Genomic DNA, 17381 nt, shown 5'->3' with positions numbered 1-17381 from the left:
TTCACAGAAAGCTGCTGTAAAAGTGCCACCTCGCATTTTGCACACATACTTGTAAACCAGCTCTCGTTCAAGATATGGGGCCAGTGAAGCCTCATAGTTCTCTAGGTATATACAGCAGGTGGCCAGCACTTCCATGGCACGGATGCGAGCGTAATCGTGATCTGGCAGCTTCTACTGTGCCAGGAAGGCTTCTGCCCACTGGCGCAACTGCTGCACAATTTTCTTTGCATGCGCACTCCGCTGCACCCCTGCATCAGGGTAGAAGCAGCAACAGTGACCCTGCGGTCGCATTCCTGGCACTCGAAAAGTCATCAGATCAGTGGTTTCAGTCACTACTAATTACGCCACCAATAATTTTTTCAGTGGTTAAGAGCGCAATAACAAAGAAGGCACTGCTGACACACATACTCGTTTTCACTTTTATTTTACTACTGGCTTGGTTGATCAATGCATCAAAGAAAATAAACAAGGGGAGGAATATAACATTTAACATGCAATCAGTAGCACTTAAGAAGGTGGCATCCGTAGCTACCAAGCTCCACCAATGATCTCAAACCCAAGCATTTATTCCTTTTTGTCGTGCTCAGCGTTGTATGCTCCGGAAGCCATCTTTTGGTCCACGCACTTACTGAGAGGAGCAAATGTTACAAAAGTTTCTTATGTACAAGTTAAGACATTCACATCACTATGCAAACAATACAGCAAAGTAACAATTGTGGTCCACCACAATGTTTTGGCACGGCCCATATTTTGTGTACATTACAATGTCATACACTGATGACAACAAGCAGGCAGGCTGCAGACAGGTATGTTGTTGAGGTCAGAATAATTATCCCTTTCAGTCATGCCGTTTAAAAATGACTCAGGATTTTCTAGCTGGCCCTCCTGCACTGCTGTAAATAGACCACAACACTGTAGAGTCAGTACGCAGTTCATAACCGATCCAGTTGCATCCATCAGAGTATATGTGATACAGGCTGTCTCAAATGGCAGAAAGAAGCATGATTAACCCACGAGCAGATGGGCGACAAAACATTCTTCTTTTTCTTTACTGTGCCCACTGAGCACAGGTTACGCTGGCCCATACATACTGCACACTATTTCAAAGCTACCGAAGAACTTGCCAAGCTGATATATCATCAGTTATATGTGTAGTCTAAGCAGCAAACTTTCAATTTTGAAGGAACTCGTAAGTTTGCTACGAAGGGCTGAAAAACACTGTGTGTAACTTTTTTTTAGTTAGATGACAAACTTCCTGGAAGCTAGACCATCTTGAAAATGGCCTCGATGTGATTACTCTGAAACATGAGACAGATTATGTCCACAAGATATTTTGTTTCCCCCTACGGCAAGCAAGCCTTCATCAGTGAATGTTTTCTTTCATAGCTCAAGACACTATTGAAATATAACTTTTATGCGCAGTCATTGGGCAATTTCATTTGAAACATTTGGTGTACCTGCTAAAAATGAGCCAATCAGTGCTCTCATGATAACTGCACGTCTTTCAAGGTTTCGCTCAACGTTACTAGAACAAACTCAGTTTCACAGCTCCGCCCGGAGAGGTGTCCCGGTGGCGGTCGTGTGAACTAATGGCGCTGCAGTCGACTCTTGCTCCTTGCTGGGCGCGTCGTCTCCTACACGCGGCGCGGAAGCATGGAGCGGCCGGCATAAACGTAACTGTTATGTGCTGCTGTTGCACTCTATACAGCTGCAGTGCAGTTATGACTATATTATCACAGTTTTGGCTTCGAAGACATGCATTACCACAGAGAACATGTTTGTGTGATGCGAAATTTAATGCCGTGAAACAGATGTGACAACGTTGTCGACTTGCTCGCCAGAACCAGTGTTCTAGTAACGTCGTCTGCTCATCGGCTTCATTTCTTTTTATTACGCGATATCGTGACGCGTAAGTCATTTCGTATTAAATTATGACGTAGCCATTCATTGCGCAGAGTTCAGCAAGCTGTCATGCAATTTTTCGCTTCTTATTTAGCAACATCCACCTTCTTTTTAAGTTTCAATCCAATTTGTGACAGGGATTCAAGCCTTCGACATGTGGTCCTCTAATTTTACACCGTTCACTGTAAACGTAGGCTGTGAGCCAAGAAGGATGCTGAGTCTTTATGCTAAAATCAAAAACAAATAGAAGTACGCGTTGCCAAATACGTGCCAGCCTCTAGATGCCTAAAATTGGCAGAATGAAGAGACGGCGTTAAAGGCGCTAACGAAGCTTTATGCTATAGTTTTTGTTGACATCAGGCCTTTTCATGCTGACCTGCATGCTTTGCACCGCAGGCAACGAAGCCTACTGAAACGATTACTTGGAAGTCCGTCATTTGTTCGTGTCACTGATAGACTCCGTCGGGATTAAAAGGTGGGCACAAGCTCTGCACATAAGAGATAACTTACTTCGAAGTGAACAATTTCTGATCTGAATTTAGAAAAGGAACTATATTCAAGTACTCTCATGAGAGTTCGTGTAGCAAGGCTCTTTATTTTCTTGCTGGCACATATTTCGAACACAAAAGGCATTATATATACCAACGAGAAAGTGCCCTAATAATCGCGCTATCCCGTGTGTTTCGACAGCAATGCCAACAGAGAACTTGCAAGATTCCAAGAGCCTATCAGTGTACATAGCGCAAATCAAACAGCTGAGCTGCAAAAACGGATTTGATTTGGATCATTTTGAGTGTGTCACAGTACCAGCAATTCGAAGGAAATTTAAGTATTTTCCCGACGAGGAAATAGACGAGTCATGAGGGTGAGGAATTTTGCTTATTGAGAAGACTTTTGTCATTGAGCAGTTAATTGTCACGGCAATGATATATTGGGCATAAAGTTCTCATATGTGAATTGAGCGTTGATTACTTAGGAGCTCTTCTGAAGCGTGCCAATGGAGCGAAATTGTGCACCGGGCTTCCAATTCAGAGGTAATGTGAAGAGAGGAGACATCAGAAGAACTGAAGAGAAATTTGACAAGCAAGAGGATCATAAAAATTAAAATATCTTCAAAATAACTGAGCATGCAGCATAGAAAACACAGCGAGATGCAGCAGCTGACAAGAAAAAGAAAAAAGATAGTGAATCAATAAAGCCTTTGTTCGATTGAAGGGATTACTCTCGGCCGCTGTGTGGGTAATTAGGGAGTTAGAAGGGATGGGAGTGTAGCTTCACTTCTTCACAGTTCTTCAAGCTGTTTCTCGTTGTTAAAAGATAAACGTCTAAAAAGCTCAGAAGGGGATCTAGATCGGCATCTACAAGCAAGGCCTTCCAGACTTGTAATGGCTGGTACGTCAATCTCCTGCATGGACTGAGGTATATGATATGTCTAACGGCTTCGTAACTGCATTTTTGTGCGGCAGGGAAGCACGAAAGCGTATAAGCTTCTGAATGAGCTCAAGATAAGTTACCAACCAAGCATATGAGCTCCTTAATGCGTGCATTGAAGTGCATTCGCTGCAAATATGGTTTTTGCTGTTAAATCAATACAAAATCGCATGCAAAAAAAAAAGATGGTCAGGGGAAGTTAGGAATGCTAATGCTCATTTCCCACTAGACACAAAAAATGATTATGCTGCCCACACAAATATTTCCCAAAAGAAGTACAGTCGAACCCAGATATTTTGAATTTTGGTTATATCGAACTCGTGGAATATCCCTTTGAAAATCCCATGTAAAATTATAGGAAAGCTGCATCTATATCGAACTCAATTTCACCGGTGGTTCGATATATCGAACTCCGCACCACGCACTGGACGGTGTGCCTCCCCCAAAGACGATCGCATCACCTCGGCCGCTTGCCGCATGACGTTTTCAAGTCACGCTCGGAGGAAATGAGAGGACACAGCTCAGCGACGGCTGGTTTAGGGCAGGAGGAGGAAAAAACATTTATTTAAACCCAATAACTAGGCACTGGTGATTAGGCAGCGCTGCGTCCTTCCCCCAAAGGCGCGCGCATCTGCGGTGATCGCTGCCGAGCTATCACGTGACGTTTGCAATTCATGTGTCTGAAGGAACAAGAGGGAACCAATGCAGCCGTGGTGTTCGGGAGAGGGAAAAAACGCGATAGAGGGAAACACAAGGGTGAGCTTTATCTCTCCCCTTCCTCTCTCTTTCCCGGTCTCGTTCGCAGCAGCCCGCACTAAGCATGCACGGACAAACCAGCTCAGCCCGTGGCAGACTCGTGTCCTCGTGCTGAACGCGTGTAAGCTACGGCGACCGCGAACGCTAAAAAACAGCAGATCCTTTTTTTTTTTTTTGCAAGAGTCGTTTATTCTTGCCGTCGTAATTTCATTTTTTTTTTGCGAGAGTTGGTCTTGTCGGGCTGAACTTGTGGCGCAGCGTAAGCTATGGTGGCTGCAGACGTTATGAAGCGGCAGTTTTTTTTTTTTTTTTTGCGAGAGTCGTTCATTGCATCTATGAATCAATGAAAGCATGCGGTCGACTGGGGTCATGCAACCGGCTTTTAGCATTGTTCGTTCCAAACGGCATTTGCAGCTATCACGCTTGCCAATGATTTTGTAGCAGTGGACTACGCCCGCCCCACGCCAAGCGCGGTACGATAAATCGAACCAGGCTTGTGCAATCAAGCCATCACGCGGGCACTCTGCCCAGTTCGCTCCCTGCCACCGCAGGATCTATGAAAAGTGTAGTTAAAAGATAAACACATCGTGGCGTTATCACTGCGCAGCATCTTGGCACGCTGCCAATAAATGAGCTGTAGATGCGACGGTCGAATCGGAGGAACGCGCCACCAAACGCTTTTTTTTTCTTTTTTTTTTTCAAATTCTCGGGGGCATAAATGGGGAGTGGGTTCATTATGCGAGTGGGTTGACTACGTAACAAATACCGTATAATTTTTCCCGATCGCAAGTGGCGTCTCAAGCCGTTTTTTGTATATCGAATTGTCGATATATCGAACTATTTCGCGATCCCCTTCGAGTTCGATATATCCGGGTTCAACTGTATAATGTTCTCCCCTGAACTGCTTGTAACCTTGCAATGTTTGTCTATGTTGATGAAATCATGTACTGGATGTTTGCTGCATTTCATTAGCACTCGACATTAGTGTTGTTGACAATGTTGCATTTTTGCTCATTTTTTCTTGTTGCACTAATAAATACCTTAGGTTCATGCAGTTAACTTCTAACATCTTTTCCAGCGCCGTAGATACCTTGAATATCATTTTTTAAAACTACAGCCCAGTGGTAGTTTGAAATTACATTAACTGCCCCTACAAGCAGCAAAATTACGTTTTTCTTTTTTATTTGTGTATAAAGGGGGAGGGGAATCTCTCAAGGACGCGACTTGACTACTCGCAATAAAGTTTTTTTAATAGACTCATGTGCTTGTTCAGTCATTTCCTTTTGCAGTGCACACGCCGATTCTCACTGATTCCTCTTTTAGTAAACTTAATAACTCTTCACATCTGACGTTCTTGTAGACAACAAAGGAATATATTTTTTTTTTACATTGCTATATATATATATATATATATGTACCGATCCGGAGATATGTTTCACACCATACCTCGAAAGTGAGGCATTAAGAAAAGCGCTTCTGATTAGGCGATGACGAAGGCCATTTATTCGTAATCTGTGTTCACTATATCGTTTGATACGAGTAGCCAGAATTCATGCACTGCATGAACAGGCTGCCCAGGCTAGCAGATTTCTGCGTGTAATGGAGGCAATCTGCGCAGCGCAGTAGTAAACATGACACCCACTGCGTTACCTTCTAAGTTTAGAGTGCTCCTATGCACTAAAAATTTGACTAATTTGTTTGCATGACATGATCTATGCCCTGAAAGAACATATTACAAAACACAAGCCACGAAGTAAAGCAAGAAACAGTGCTTGTGAGCAAACCGACGGCGCTCACATTTGTTTCACCGCATTAACAAGTGAACGTCGCATAACACAAATACTTTCTCTAAGGTAATGTGTCGCTTCGAAGCTAAAGCTGACGTAATGTAGTTATAATTATACTGCAGCCATGTACAGTGCAACGGCAGCACACAAAAGCTACGTGTGTGCTGACCACTCCATGCTTTTGCGCCGCGTGTAGCAGACGACGCGCGCCCAGCAAGGAGCAAGAGTTAACTGCAGTGCTGCTAGCTCTTGCGATGGCCACCTGGGACACACTTCTCCGCTGGGCGGTATGGGGAGCTATGAAACTGAGTTTGTTCCACTAAAGTTGGTTTTGCTGTCATCTTGACAAACTTTGTGCATTTTACAATTCATATGTATCACAAATCGATGTTTACTCTCTAAGTGTCTATCATTCAGAAGCACATTTATGTTACTTTCTAGCACTTTCCAATAAAAGTGTTTGAAGAAAACAGCTTTTGTAACATTGCCATGAAAGCATTTTTTCTTGCATCTACCCACCGGTTTCTGCACGCTTTTGAAATGCGCTTGTTTGGGCGCCATACATAGCGTGGTATGTTCATTAACTGCGAATGTAAGTTCGCTAAGGCCTTTGGCCGTGTAAAGAAGCACATTTCTGTGTCAGCAGTTTGAAAACTATTACTTGAAGTAAAGGCGGCACTGAAATCGAAACCGTAACAGGTACGCCAGAACTAGTTGGTGTAGTAATACTATGATGAAGACTCTGACCCCTTAATCTTGGCTGCATAGCCACAAAAGTTTAAAAGCTGTACGTATACCTAAATTTTAAAAATAATGTGCAATCGACAAAAGTTAGGATATGTAAATGTAGAGATCTGATCCTTCGATTTCCAATTTCCAAACGCTCAACGAGCTGCTATGCAGTGCATGCGCTGCTACACACCACAATTTTTTACATCTCCTCCAACTACTAGCAGCCTGTCTTAGGCTTAAGGTTTTTTTTCTTTTTGAGGAATGTATTGCAGCGCCATGAGGGTAACCTTGGCAGCACTGCATTGAAAAAAGAAACAACTCAAAAGGTAAACAGTCAGTCCTCACCATATTTCTTGAGCTCCTTCACCTTTTCCATCACACTGGCAGTAAGTGCTGGGGACTTTTCTGTTATGCAGTCTGGTACCTCGGTGTTGAATGCAGAGGTTAAACGACTTCAGGCCCCCAGCAATCCTTAAATTTTGGTGCCACATGCATGTACAGTGCAATGCTTGCTTTTTGTCAAACACAGTACAGCAAAACGAGAAAATATTGACTGGCGTCATGTAGAGGGCAATTATATCATATAGACATACTGGTCTGGACTTTTCTGCGTGCCAGGCTCACACAAAAAATGGCAATTCCACGTGCCTGTCAGAACTTCTGAGATAATCACTGCCTTAAAGCCGTGCTGATGACTGTCACATAAACACTGCACTCAATACAGTAATGCTTCACTAACATGCTTCCTCTAGAGAAATAAAATGGCAAATAAAGTTAGCTTTTTTTTCTGTTTTAATGAAAGACACTGCACCAGGAATGTAGTGTTTTCTGGTGCACTGTTCTTTACAATGGACCACCAACTAGCCAAAACTAGAGCGCTAATGGCTGTTCTGGTTAATATGTTCGCATATAATATGTGACCTCCCAGCAAGTGTGTTTATAATTTTGCCAAATTCTGATTACGTAACAGCTTTAGCGACCAACAGTAGGAGCGAGCCAAGCCGAAGCGGGCCAAGCCTGGGGGCTGTCAGCCACCATGGTGGCAGCTTTGCAGTGCATCAACGCAATGAGGCGGAGCATCTGCAAACGATGAGGTTACACTAGCATGAGTCAAGCCTGACAACATGTGCGAGATGAAAGCAGCCCTACGGTAGGCGGCCGCTAGGGCGGCTCTTCCGTGGTATACAAGTGGGACGGTCTGAAGCATCTGAAAATGATGACTGCGACAGTGAAAAGATCCTGGCAGCTTTCAGCCTCACAGTCATTAAACTGGATATGTTGCGAAGTTTTTTTTTGCACTAAAATCAGCACAAATGCAGATACAGAAGTCTATAAGCATCAGAAAAGCTCTTCAGACATTGTGCCAACAAGCCCTGACCAGCCAGTACAGGAGGTGGCAGCATCGATGAATGCCTCTGTGTCTCATTCTCGAGTCATTATCTTTAAAATTGGAATGAATTTGGCTCATGCAGTTTCCTAGGTAATAAGCCCTAGCATTTCTTGAAAAACCTACCAAACATGTTTCTACTGTATCTTTAATTTCCTAAGATGCTTTACAACTTTTACAAGTCATGCATGCAGCATACAACAATGCAAACTAGTGAGTTTGACAGCCACTTTTAGAAACAAAGAACAGAGGGACGCATGGCATGCTTCTCCTCAGTTTACTTCATGACAACTGCATCAGTACACATGGCTATGAACTATCTTCTATTTTCACATACCTCGTACTGCAGAGTATGACAGTACAGCAAATAAATTCCAGTGAACGATTTAGGAAGCTCATGATGAGCTGTAGCAAGAATGGATGGACAGGAAGACGTGAACAGGGAGCTCCATAGGCCTTTTGACAACTCAAAAGCACCTACATTGAAGCACAAAATATAAAAGGAATACTAGGACATAAAACAAACTTGGCAACGAAAGCAGACCGATATTCTTGTAACAAGACAAGAGATTTGACATTTATTTATAGAAAAAAAGGATTGCAGTAAGCCAAACAAAAATGTTAACACCAAAGGCATTTCCCACTTCCCCTGACTTTCACACTAGGATTGTATGAATAATATGACATATCCATAGAGAAAATACTTGAAGGTAAATCGTGCCGGCCTTGAGAATCAGGAGCACTCAAGCTGCAGTCCTGACCTTGACTAGAAAATGCAGTGACCTGAGAACATTTGAGAAGCACATACCTTGCCGCTACACCTCTCGCATGAGCAAATAAAGTAGTAGTGGCTATACAACTCCTCTATCCTGGTTTTTCTTGCGTCGAGGAGGTCCACGCAGCTCGTTTTAATCTGCACAATAAAAATGTTTGGCATTAAAATCGCGACCAAGCTAAAAATGGTCAGAGAGAATAAATGTATCACACTCTACAATAAAACTAACTGAAAAAAAAAAGAGGGAAGGAGAAGATTTGATAAATTAGCCGTACAATACCATGCCAAAGGCTTCACTAACATAACACTAACATCAAATGATTCGTATACTTGACAACCACTCCCTCATGTAATACCCCATAAAAGTGACCTTTGAGGTATTAATAAATAAATAAATAAAAACAATGATAATATTAATCATCCATACCACAGACTAAATGCGAAATATTCACAAAAAAGATAGGCAGGCAGACTAGAGATGCATCATGCGAATTGAAACTTCAATGGTGAGCATAAATATTATAGCACAAAAAAAGAAGTGCCACTATACATAGGAAGGTGGCAAATACAAAAAACTTAGGTATCCCAATCAAAATTTGTTCACATATCAATAAACTGCACAGGATGCTGCCAACACATGGAATCTCACAAGCACCTGAGATTGCTGGCAACAATTTGCAGCCTTCAGTGCAAAAAGAATGGCAAGAGGAGACAAAAAAAATTGAATTCGCTAAGCAGTAAGTTTTTTAATTTAAAAATCTGCAGCATATCTTAAACTAATGTAATGTCACAACACATGTTATCGTGGCACAGATAGATTGTGAGATACTGGCACCACATTCACCATATGCACTGCCTGCTAGCCCAGTTGGTAACAACCAGAGGTGGGCAAATGCCCTCATTCTGGCCTTTCCTCCCTCGCCCTCACTTTTCAATCAGTGGCCCTCCCTCATCCTCACCCTCAATTTAAAAAATTTACTGGCCCTCCCTCGACCTCACCATCACTTAAAAAAAATGCTGGTCCTCACTCACCCTAACCCTAATTTCGTCTGCCCTCCCTCACCCTCAACCTCATGTTCAGCAGTTTTAATATTCCAGTTATTTTTCATTATTTTCTATCTACGACAATGTTATTGAGCCGAAGTAGGTGCAAACTATTCTTCTCTGCGTACGCTTTCGGCAGTGACAAGCTGCATTGATCATTTATGTTTGTTTAGCATTCAGAATTTCTCAAAGCTAACAATGAACTTAAAAAAATGACAGGGACTGCATTCATGCTGTAGAGAATCACTGGCAAGGGCCATCTGGTAATTGTTCGACAGCTGCTGACAATGAGACATGCACTGCGCAGGGAAACCAAGGGCTGTGAAAAGTGCAAAGAGCAATTAATTCTGACAGTGTGCTAAGTGTAGCCAATCAAAGGCAAAACTGCAAGGAGAAAGGAAAATAGTTACTGCAATAGTTAACAGGGTAACCTGCCCACCGGTTTACACTCTGCATGTCTGAAGGAGATAAGTGATGAAATACTTCACACCGCATGAGGAAGGAAGAGATTTGAACTTCAAACCAGCCGCAGAAAGACATGAGATGCATACGGCGTACCAGACTACTGAACAATTCAAGTAACAGCAAAACGCTATAACCAGCAACGTAAATTTCTAGATGGTCAGGGGGTTCTGACCCTCAATCGCTTCTCTTAGAGGAGTTGGAGGGGGGGGACATAGCATGAGAGCCTGGGGCCGTGCGCTACAGTTTCAGACATGCATGGTGTCATTTGGGAGAAGCCACGTAAAAAAACGGTTGTTTGGACACGGTACTGCAGGTACCACCAACATTAACAATAAAGAGCTTTAGTTTAGCATTAGCGTAAGTAGCAGTGCTAACCAAAATAAAGTTAGCGCGCCGCACAAGACTCACCATCAGAGCTAGTTTTAGTATAGCGTTTGGCAAATGGTACACAAACATGAGGTATCGACGATTGAGGATATATTCGAGGCACCCTAATTCGAGGTGCTTGCCAGCACCGCCTGGTGAGAAAAATGTTCACTGAAATAAAACAAGACGTAGGTTAAACCGCAGGGAGCCGAGATAATCTACTTCGAAGCCATGAGCAAAGCGAAACGTTTAGAAGCAGACGAACATCTGTGGCGCCTGTGGAAGCAGACAAACCTGGAAGCAGACGTGTGAAACGTTTAGAAGCAGGCGAACGTCTGCTTCAACAGGTGCTACAGACGTTCTTCTGCTTCTAAACATTCCACACGTCTGCTTCCAAAGCACAGATGGCCTGCCCTTCCAGCGCTGCGCTACTGAACTGCACATTCTTCAGGCGTTTTTAAACTATACTGTCGAGCCTCTTGGATGATTGACGATATCTGTCGGTGTTGACATGGGTGGAGTACGAAGAACTGTATCTAGAAGCGCGTAAGTCAGTGTGAACGAGCTCGCGAGCTCGCACTGACTTACGCGCTTCTAGATACAGTTTTTCGTACTCCACCCATGTCAACACCGACAGATATCGATTCGCGAGCTCGCTCGCGCTGACTTGTTTGAAGCCGACAGTTTGGAAATCTCACTGCAAAGCAGAAGTGAGCTGACTATATGCCGCTACTGCTCAAAGAATGGTCAGTGGGTGTATCTGCTGTGGACTCTGCGCTGTTCAGATTGCCAATCCGATTCGGAAAGAGGATTTTGAGCAACTGTACAAATGGCTTGCTGTGCTAAACACTTTCACCAGCCCCCAAGGCGTTAATGTCCCTGGCCGACAGGCGCTTTGTATTGCACCAAGACGGCTTTCGTATTCCAACCGCTGGTGGGATTTGGAACCTATCTTCGGTCTGCATTCATCAGTGAGGTCCAACGTCATGGTTCAAACTACCAGCTACATTGTTGGTAATTTTCTGCACCTGTTTAGCGATGTCAACAATTACAGCTGGCTGACGGAAGCAACAATCACAGTGTGCTGATGGAAAAATTCGCAACAGTGAGTGCTCACACAATTTACGATTTTTTTTTTTTTTACCATCGCTTACGCTTCGAATTAAAGCTAATACCACGTGAAAAGTGGCTATGCGCAGACCACGATTGTAAGCAGCGGGTGTTCGGGTGCTTGAAACAGATACAGGTTCTGCACTTCTCGCAGGAGTGCGACGTTGTCATGAGCAGTGAAACGTACATGCATATTTCCGTTCCACTGTGCTCCGACTCTGGCGTTGAATATTTTGATTATGGCGCTTGTCGTCTGCTCCCTTCTGCTCTGAAGATTGATGGATGTATGCTACAAGAACCCCACTTGCATGCCCTTTTGAAGTGAGACTTTGAACATTTAAGAGGTGCATCGCAAACTTCACAGCCAGCTCAATACGTTCTCGTAAATTACAATTATATAGCAGCAAAAATTAGTAGTAAAATATAGTAACCACCGAAACGAGACTTTAAACCAATTCGCTGTGTTCAAAGCGGTTGCATCATCGTAGGCGACCCCATTAGGCCTAGGAGCATCAGATTCCGGGCCGAATTTTAACAACAAAGCTTCTTTATACCCTGCACATCGTCTTCTAGGCAAGATTAGTGAAAGCGAAAAACGACAGTACCAGTAGTTGCCCATAAACATGCCAACCGGAACTGCAATGACTCCTTGTTCGTCTGAAGCAGACGGCTGCCCGATCCAAGGACGCCGCCATGTTTTCATGCTAAATGCGCAAAAGACGCGCGCTAACTTCTCAAAATTGCGTGCAAGCGCTAGCACTATGTTGCTGTTAGCTTTCAGCGCATGCGCATTTACAACCTGCTATTTCGCTAATCACTCAATCGCCACAAAGCCCGCTAAACTAAATCTCTCTAATGCGTTCTAATCCGACTTCCTCCAGGAGCATACAGAAAATGCGAACTGAAACACGTAACTCTGTTGCACTTCTGATTTTCACAAACTCTACCTTAGTGTATGGTGCAAGATCTGTTTTTTTTTTTATTTATTTTCAATTCCTATTAAAGTTACACGAGAGCAGAGCAAGACAGCACCTAACTAGAGCAGTACAACGTGCAATGTGAACAGGCCAGCATTTTGTGCATAAGGTTTGATTATGCTTCCTAGAGAGCATGCTTAAATCTAGGCTCACTTATTAAAAAGAAAAAAGCAGCACTTAGAACTGGGACTGAAAAGCAACACGTGCACCAACTAGCTCGAATCTGCTCTCTGCATCAGTTCGCCAATGTTCACATCTCCTGATCTGCTCATTCTGGGCAGTATACCGCATATGCAAAAGGCAGAGACCGGATTTCCTGGGCTGTGAAGGCAAAAATCGCAAAAGAATGAAACTCACCTCAAATCTGCTTGATGTCATACACACCTTAAATTTAGACCGCACATTTCCCAAAAATATCTGAGGATACTGCTCCAATAGCAACTTTGCGCACATCGTACACAAACATTCTTGAGCGTATAGAATTTGCAACAGCGCACCAAAGTATTGCTTTCAACATAAGCGTCAACATCTTGAGTCGTACAATCAAAAGCTATACAGCAACACAAACTGAAGAGCTTGCCCAGCCATTCCTGTCGTTCACTGTATTTTTTTTGTTTTTTTTGAAGACTGGGCTGAAGGAAGACCCTTCCTTTGGACAGAGAGAGCGGGAAAGGAACAAACAGCGGTGGACGCATGTGTATCTTTCTGAGAGCAATGCTGCCACGCGCACCCATGTCTCCACCCGGCGCCTCAAGGAGATCTGATATGTCTAGCTACAGCTGCCGCTTGAGTCTGGCCGTGGACCAGCGTTACTAGAAGTGCGTGGTCTGCCCGCCGCGCGGAAGAGTTTTTCTCAAACAGCTTTCCTAATGACAACTGCCATAGCTGTGGGGGAGTATAGCCTGTCACCTGCGCACTGCCACAGGGAGTGAAGCCCTGCGCACGCTTGCTTTGTGCTTTATCTGTCGCCTCCCATGCAGTGTGGCTTACTATTGTTATTCACAGTCAGTCTTCAAACGAAGCACCGCCAGCCAAAGCTCTTGGGTGCAGAAACTGAGGTGTGCCCCAGCTACCAACGTTCCGGCTATAGCCTTGTAGAACACGTGTGTTTGCTTTTATTTGTCCATGTTCTAGCGCTGTTTTAACATAGTGGCTTTCGTTGCATTATTTTTAGTTTGTTTAGCAACACACGTGTATGCATGTGTTTGGCACAATGCAGAAAAAGGGACAGGATGCTATCTAAATGCAGGCATCTCGCTCACACGAGAAGCAAAAATTCCTGCAAAAAACATGGGGAATCTGCGAAGAGAGGAGGCCTCTCTCCCTCCACAGAAATAGCTAAGCAGAATCAAACTGCAGTCCTTTCATAATTACAACCTGCCAGCTAGAGATCCAAGGACATACCATGACTACGTGGAATTGGGTTTAATTTAACCTCAACTGTCTGCTTTATTATTATTGAATCAGTCTTAGAGTGAGTGTGAGGCGCTGATGGTTAGTGTTGCGCATTCGAGAATAGGTGTCACGCAAACTCTCAATGTTTTCTTCCCCGAAGTCTTCCTCTTGTTCGGACCTGGCAGATGCTTTAACATTCGCGAGCCAGGTGCTCTCTGGTGTGATTCTCGCTTTGGCTGCATGACTAAAAGTAGTTCATCTTAGCTGGTCATCTGTATGTTAAGAAAATGTAGGGACTCTTAAAACATTCTCCTAAAGTCGTAAGCTACGATATTACAGACCGTTCTAAACCAAACCCAAACAAAAGTGCCTGCGTGGATTTGGGGCAGCGGGTCTTACTCGAGGTTCAAGTGCCCTAGACGGCTGAATTTTGATGTCACCCTCCCATCTCAATGGGCATTTTTCCATAGCAAGTAGGGCCCGGCCCATCCCCCCGGCAGCGCGCCTACTCCTGCGTGGTGCTCCCGAAGTGTGAAATTTCAGCAACATCCAATTTGTCGTATGTGGCTTTTGACACAGGACAGCGCTATCTGGTAAATGACAGTACTCTCCCATGGGACGAATCTGCCTACGTGCTGGATGCTGCATTCCTGCTTGTGCTTTTTCTGCATCATATTGCACATGCCAGCCAGTTTTTTTGGGTGCAGTAAAGAGTACTAGGACGTCACCTTTCTGAGCCTCGTTTTTTTAAGCAGTGGGAGACTTGATGGTAACATGGGATGGCAATGGGTCTTGTACTTTGTGCTTCTTCACTGCAGCGGTGCTTCTCTACACTCCTAGCATCACTGGCAAGAGCCTCTTAAACAGAGGTGACCACCTCACAGGGAAATCGTTCATTGATCAGTGTTTGCAGCCAGACACCCACGCTATGTGTCATTTCATGTAGGCTGGATTTGTCAAGAGCAGCATGCAGGTAGCTTTTAGTAATGTCCTTCTCAAGAAGCTTGGAGTGAGCTGACTGGTGGTTTAAAATATCTTCTATTTCAGCGAGGCTGATACCTCCAGCAGGCTTGGCTTTTGCGGACAGCAATATATATATATATATATCTAAGAATTCTGCAAGCATCCTTGCGCTGGCATCTCATAGGTGAAGCCAAACCCGAACACACATGGGGCAAAGCTTTATAGAACCTGATTGAGCACTGTTATACCCCCTCATGCATGAGTTTGTCATAACGTAAGGCATTGCGATCATCGGGCATTATGATGCATGAAACCTATTCTGACTACAGAACAGATGCTATAAATTGAATAAAGAATATTAAAAAACCTTACTCCAGTACAGGAATTCAACAGCTTAACACGAAACGCAAACACACTGGACTTTGGATACTGGAAATGAAACAACTCTTTCGCGGCATTGTGCTCAATGCCTACACACTATTACTTCCCCAATGATATTAAAACGTCTCTGAAGAAAACTGTCTTAAAAGACAGAAAAAGTAAAACTTAATGCTATAAAAATTACGACGAAAGAGAATGTGTTGTAATTACTTGCCGCAGATATTTAATGCATGATATGACGGTTTTTGCTAATTCATAACAAAGTGAAAAATGGTAAAAGAAATAAGAAAATTCTGCTTGTTTTGCAAACACATGACAAAGATTACATCAGATGATGAACTGCGGTTTATTTTATTGGGGCTTTTATCAGCAAAAATTCACTGCTGTTTGTTTATTTTCCGTTGATTTTGTTGCGAATTGGGATTTACATAGTTCATGAAAGCTCTATGTAAAGCCTTTCTGGCCAGACGGTCAAGAAACATCTTCTGATGCATCGACCTGATGCAAGCTACTCCAGAGGGGAAAAAAAAAGCGCGTGGCAGGGTCTCAGCAGGTAAGATCACCCCACCTCTATCTTTAACGTTTCTTCTACACGTCCCCTCTCTTTTGGACGCACTTTTCTTTTTTCTGGACCTGCGTTTCCCTGAATGGCAAAGAAATATTAGCAGTTAGAAACTGCGGTCCTGAGTACTTCGCCGGTTTCGTCGTGTTTCGTGAGGCTGGAAAAAGTGACATCGCTCTCGGTGACTCCCTGCAGCTAGGGTCGTTTTTAGATATTTTTTTTCACCATGAGCACCGCAGCAATTTGGTGGCTTTCGTTCCTGCTTCTTTGCATTTCTAGTGTTTCTCCTTTCCCTTCGAAGCCTAGCTGTAGCATCTGTGCCCTGTTCCATTACACCTGTTTTCTGTACAGCTCAGGCCCAGTGAAGGGGAAAGTGTGTGGTTACCCGTGCCTTTAGTGTTGCCGCGTACATTTTCTTGTACAGAAACTACGCTTTTCGTGGAACATTTTCCTTCGCCCCTCAAACTCTGTACCTTTTGCTCCCTCACCCTCACCTCACTGCCCTCGCCCTCCCTCACCCTCACGAATTTTCAGCGCTGATCCTCCCTCACCCTCTCCTCACCGAGTCAAATCCTTATGAAGATGAGGGTGAGGACGCCCTCATGAGGGTTCCACAACTATGCCACAGAAGGAGCAAGAGACAGACACATGACTCTTCTGTTAGGTGCCTTCAAGACGCTCTTATTTGGAAGAAAAAGCAAAATAAAAAATTCAATATGCAAGTAAGCAGCACTCACTGTGAGATACAGTAAAAAGAAAGAGATGGCAAAAAAAAAAAAGAAAAAGATGGCCTGTGCCATTTTCATATAGGACATGTGAGCTTGTTGTATGCTCTCAGCTATCAGCCCACTTGATGCATAGTGCAATAATTGTTCCAACACAATTGTCCTCTCGCTGCAAGCTGTTTTATTTATTTGAATACATTAGCATGCTCACAATTTTTTCGGGGGCCCAAATTTTAACTTAAAATTTTGACAGCAGTACACAAAATTTCGGGGGGTGGCTCAAGATTCATTGAAAACTTTCATGGTGGGACCCCAAATTTTTTCAGACTAGCCCAAAGCTTGGAGGCTGGTCTAACTATGGCTTGGAACTTTACAGGTCAAGCCCCAAAGTTTGAGGGACTGTCCTAGGTCAATCCGAAATTTAGAGGGCCGTCCCAAAAATTCTGGGTTGAACAATGAGCTGGTACAGTAGCAGCCCCATATTATCTAGCTGGATGCTGCCTGGTCCTCGGGGTGATGACATCACAGTCCGCTTTGATGAATCTGAGGCTTCTGGTAACCATTCTCCTGGATGTTGACACCACATTTTTCTGGCAATGAGACATATAATACTGTCGCATTAT

General features: G+C 43.8%; 1 protein-coding gene across 1 annotated transcript in view; it reads right to left on the bottom strand.

Annotated features, from left to right (window-relative positions):
• Positions 1–413: 413 nt before the first annotated feature.
• Positions 414–17381, bottom strand: part of LOC146202075 (uncharacterized) — a 30665-nt gene continuing 13697 nt past the window's right edge. Inside the window, exons 6-8 of the mRNA XM_084600091.1 lie at positions 8804–8908; positions 6954–8472; positions 414–893 (exon numbers count right to left, since the gene is read on the bottom strand). Coding sequence (XP_084456217.1) covers positions 8305–8472; positions 8804–8908 — 273 coding nt within the window. The 3' untranslated portion in view covers positions 414–893; positions 6954–8304. The remainder of the gene's footprint in view (positions 894–6953; positions 8473–8803; positions 8909–17381) is intronic.

Source organism: Amblyomma maculatum, chromosome 1 (genome assembly GCF_055883805.1).
Source record: "Amblyomma maculatum isolate TAMU_Amacu chromosome 1, ASM5588380v1, whole genome shotgun sequence".
NCBI classification, from domain to species: Eukaryota; Metazoa; Arthropoda; class Arachnida; order Ixodida; family Ixodidae; genus Amblyomma; species Amblyomma maculatum.
Note: the sequence above shows the minus strand (reverse complement) of the source record. Positions and strands in the feature narration are given on the sequence as shown.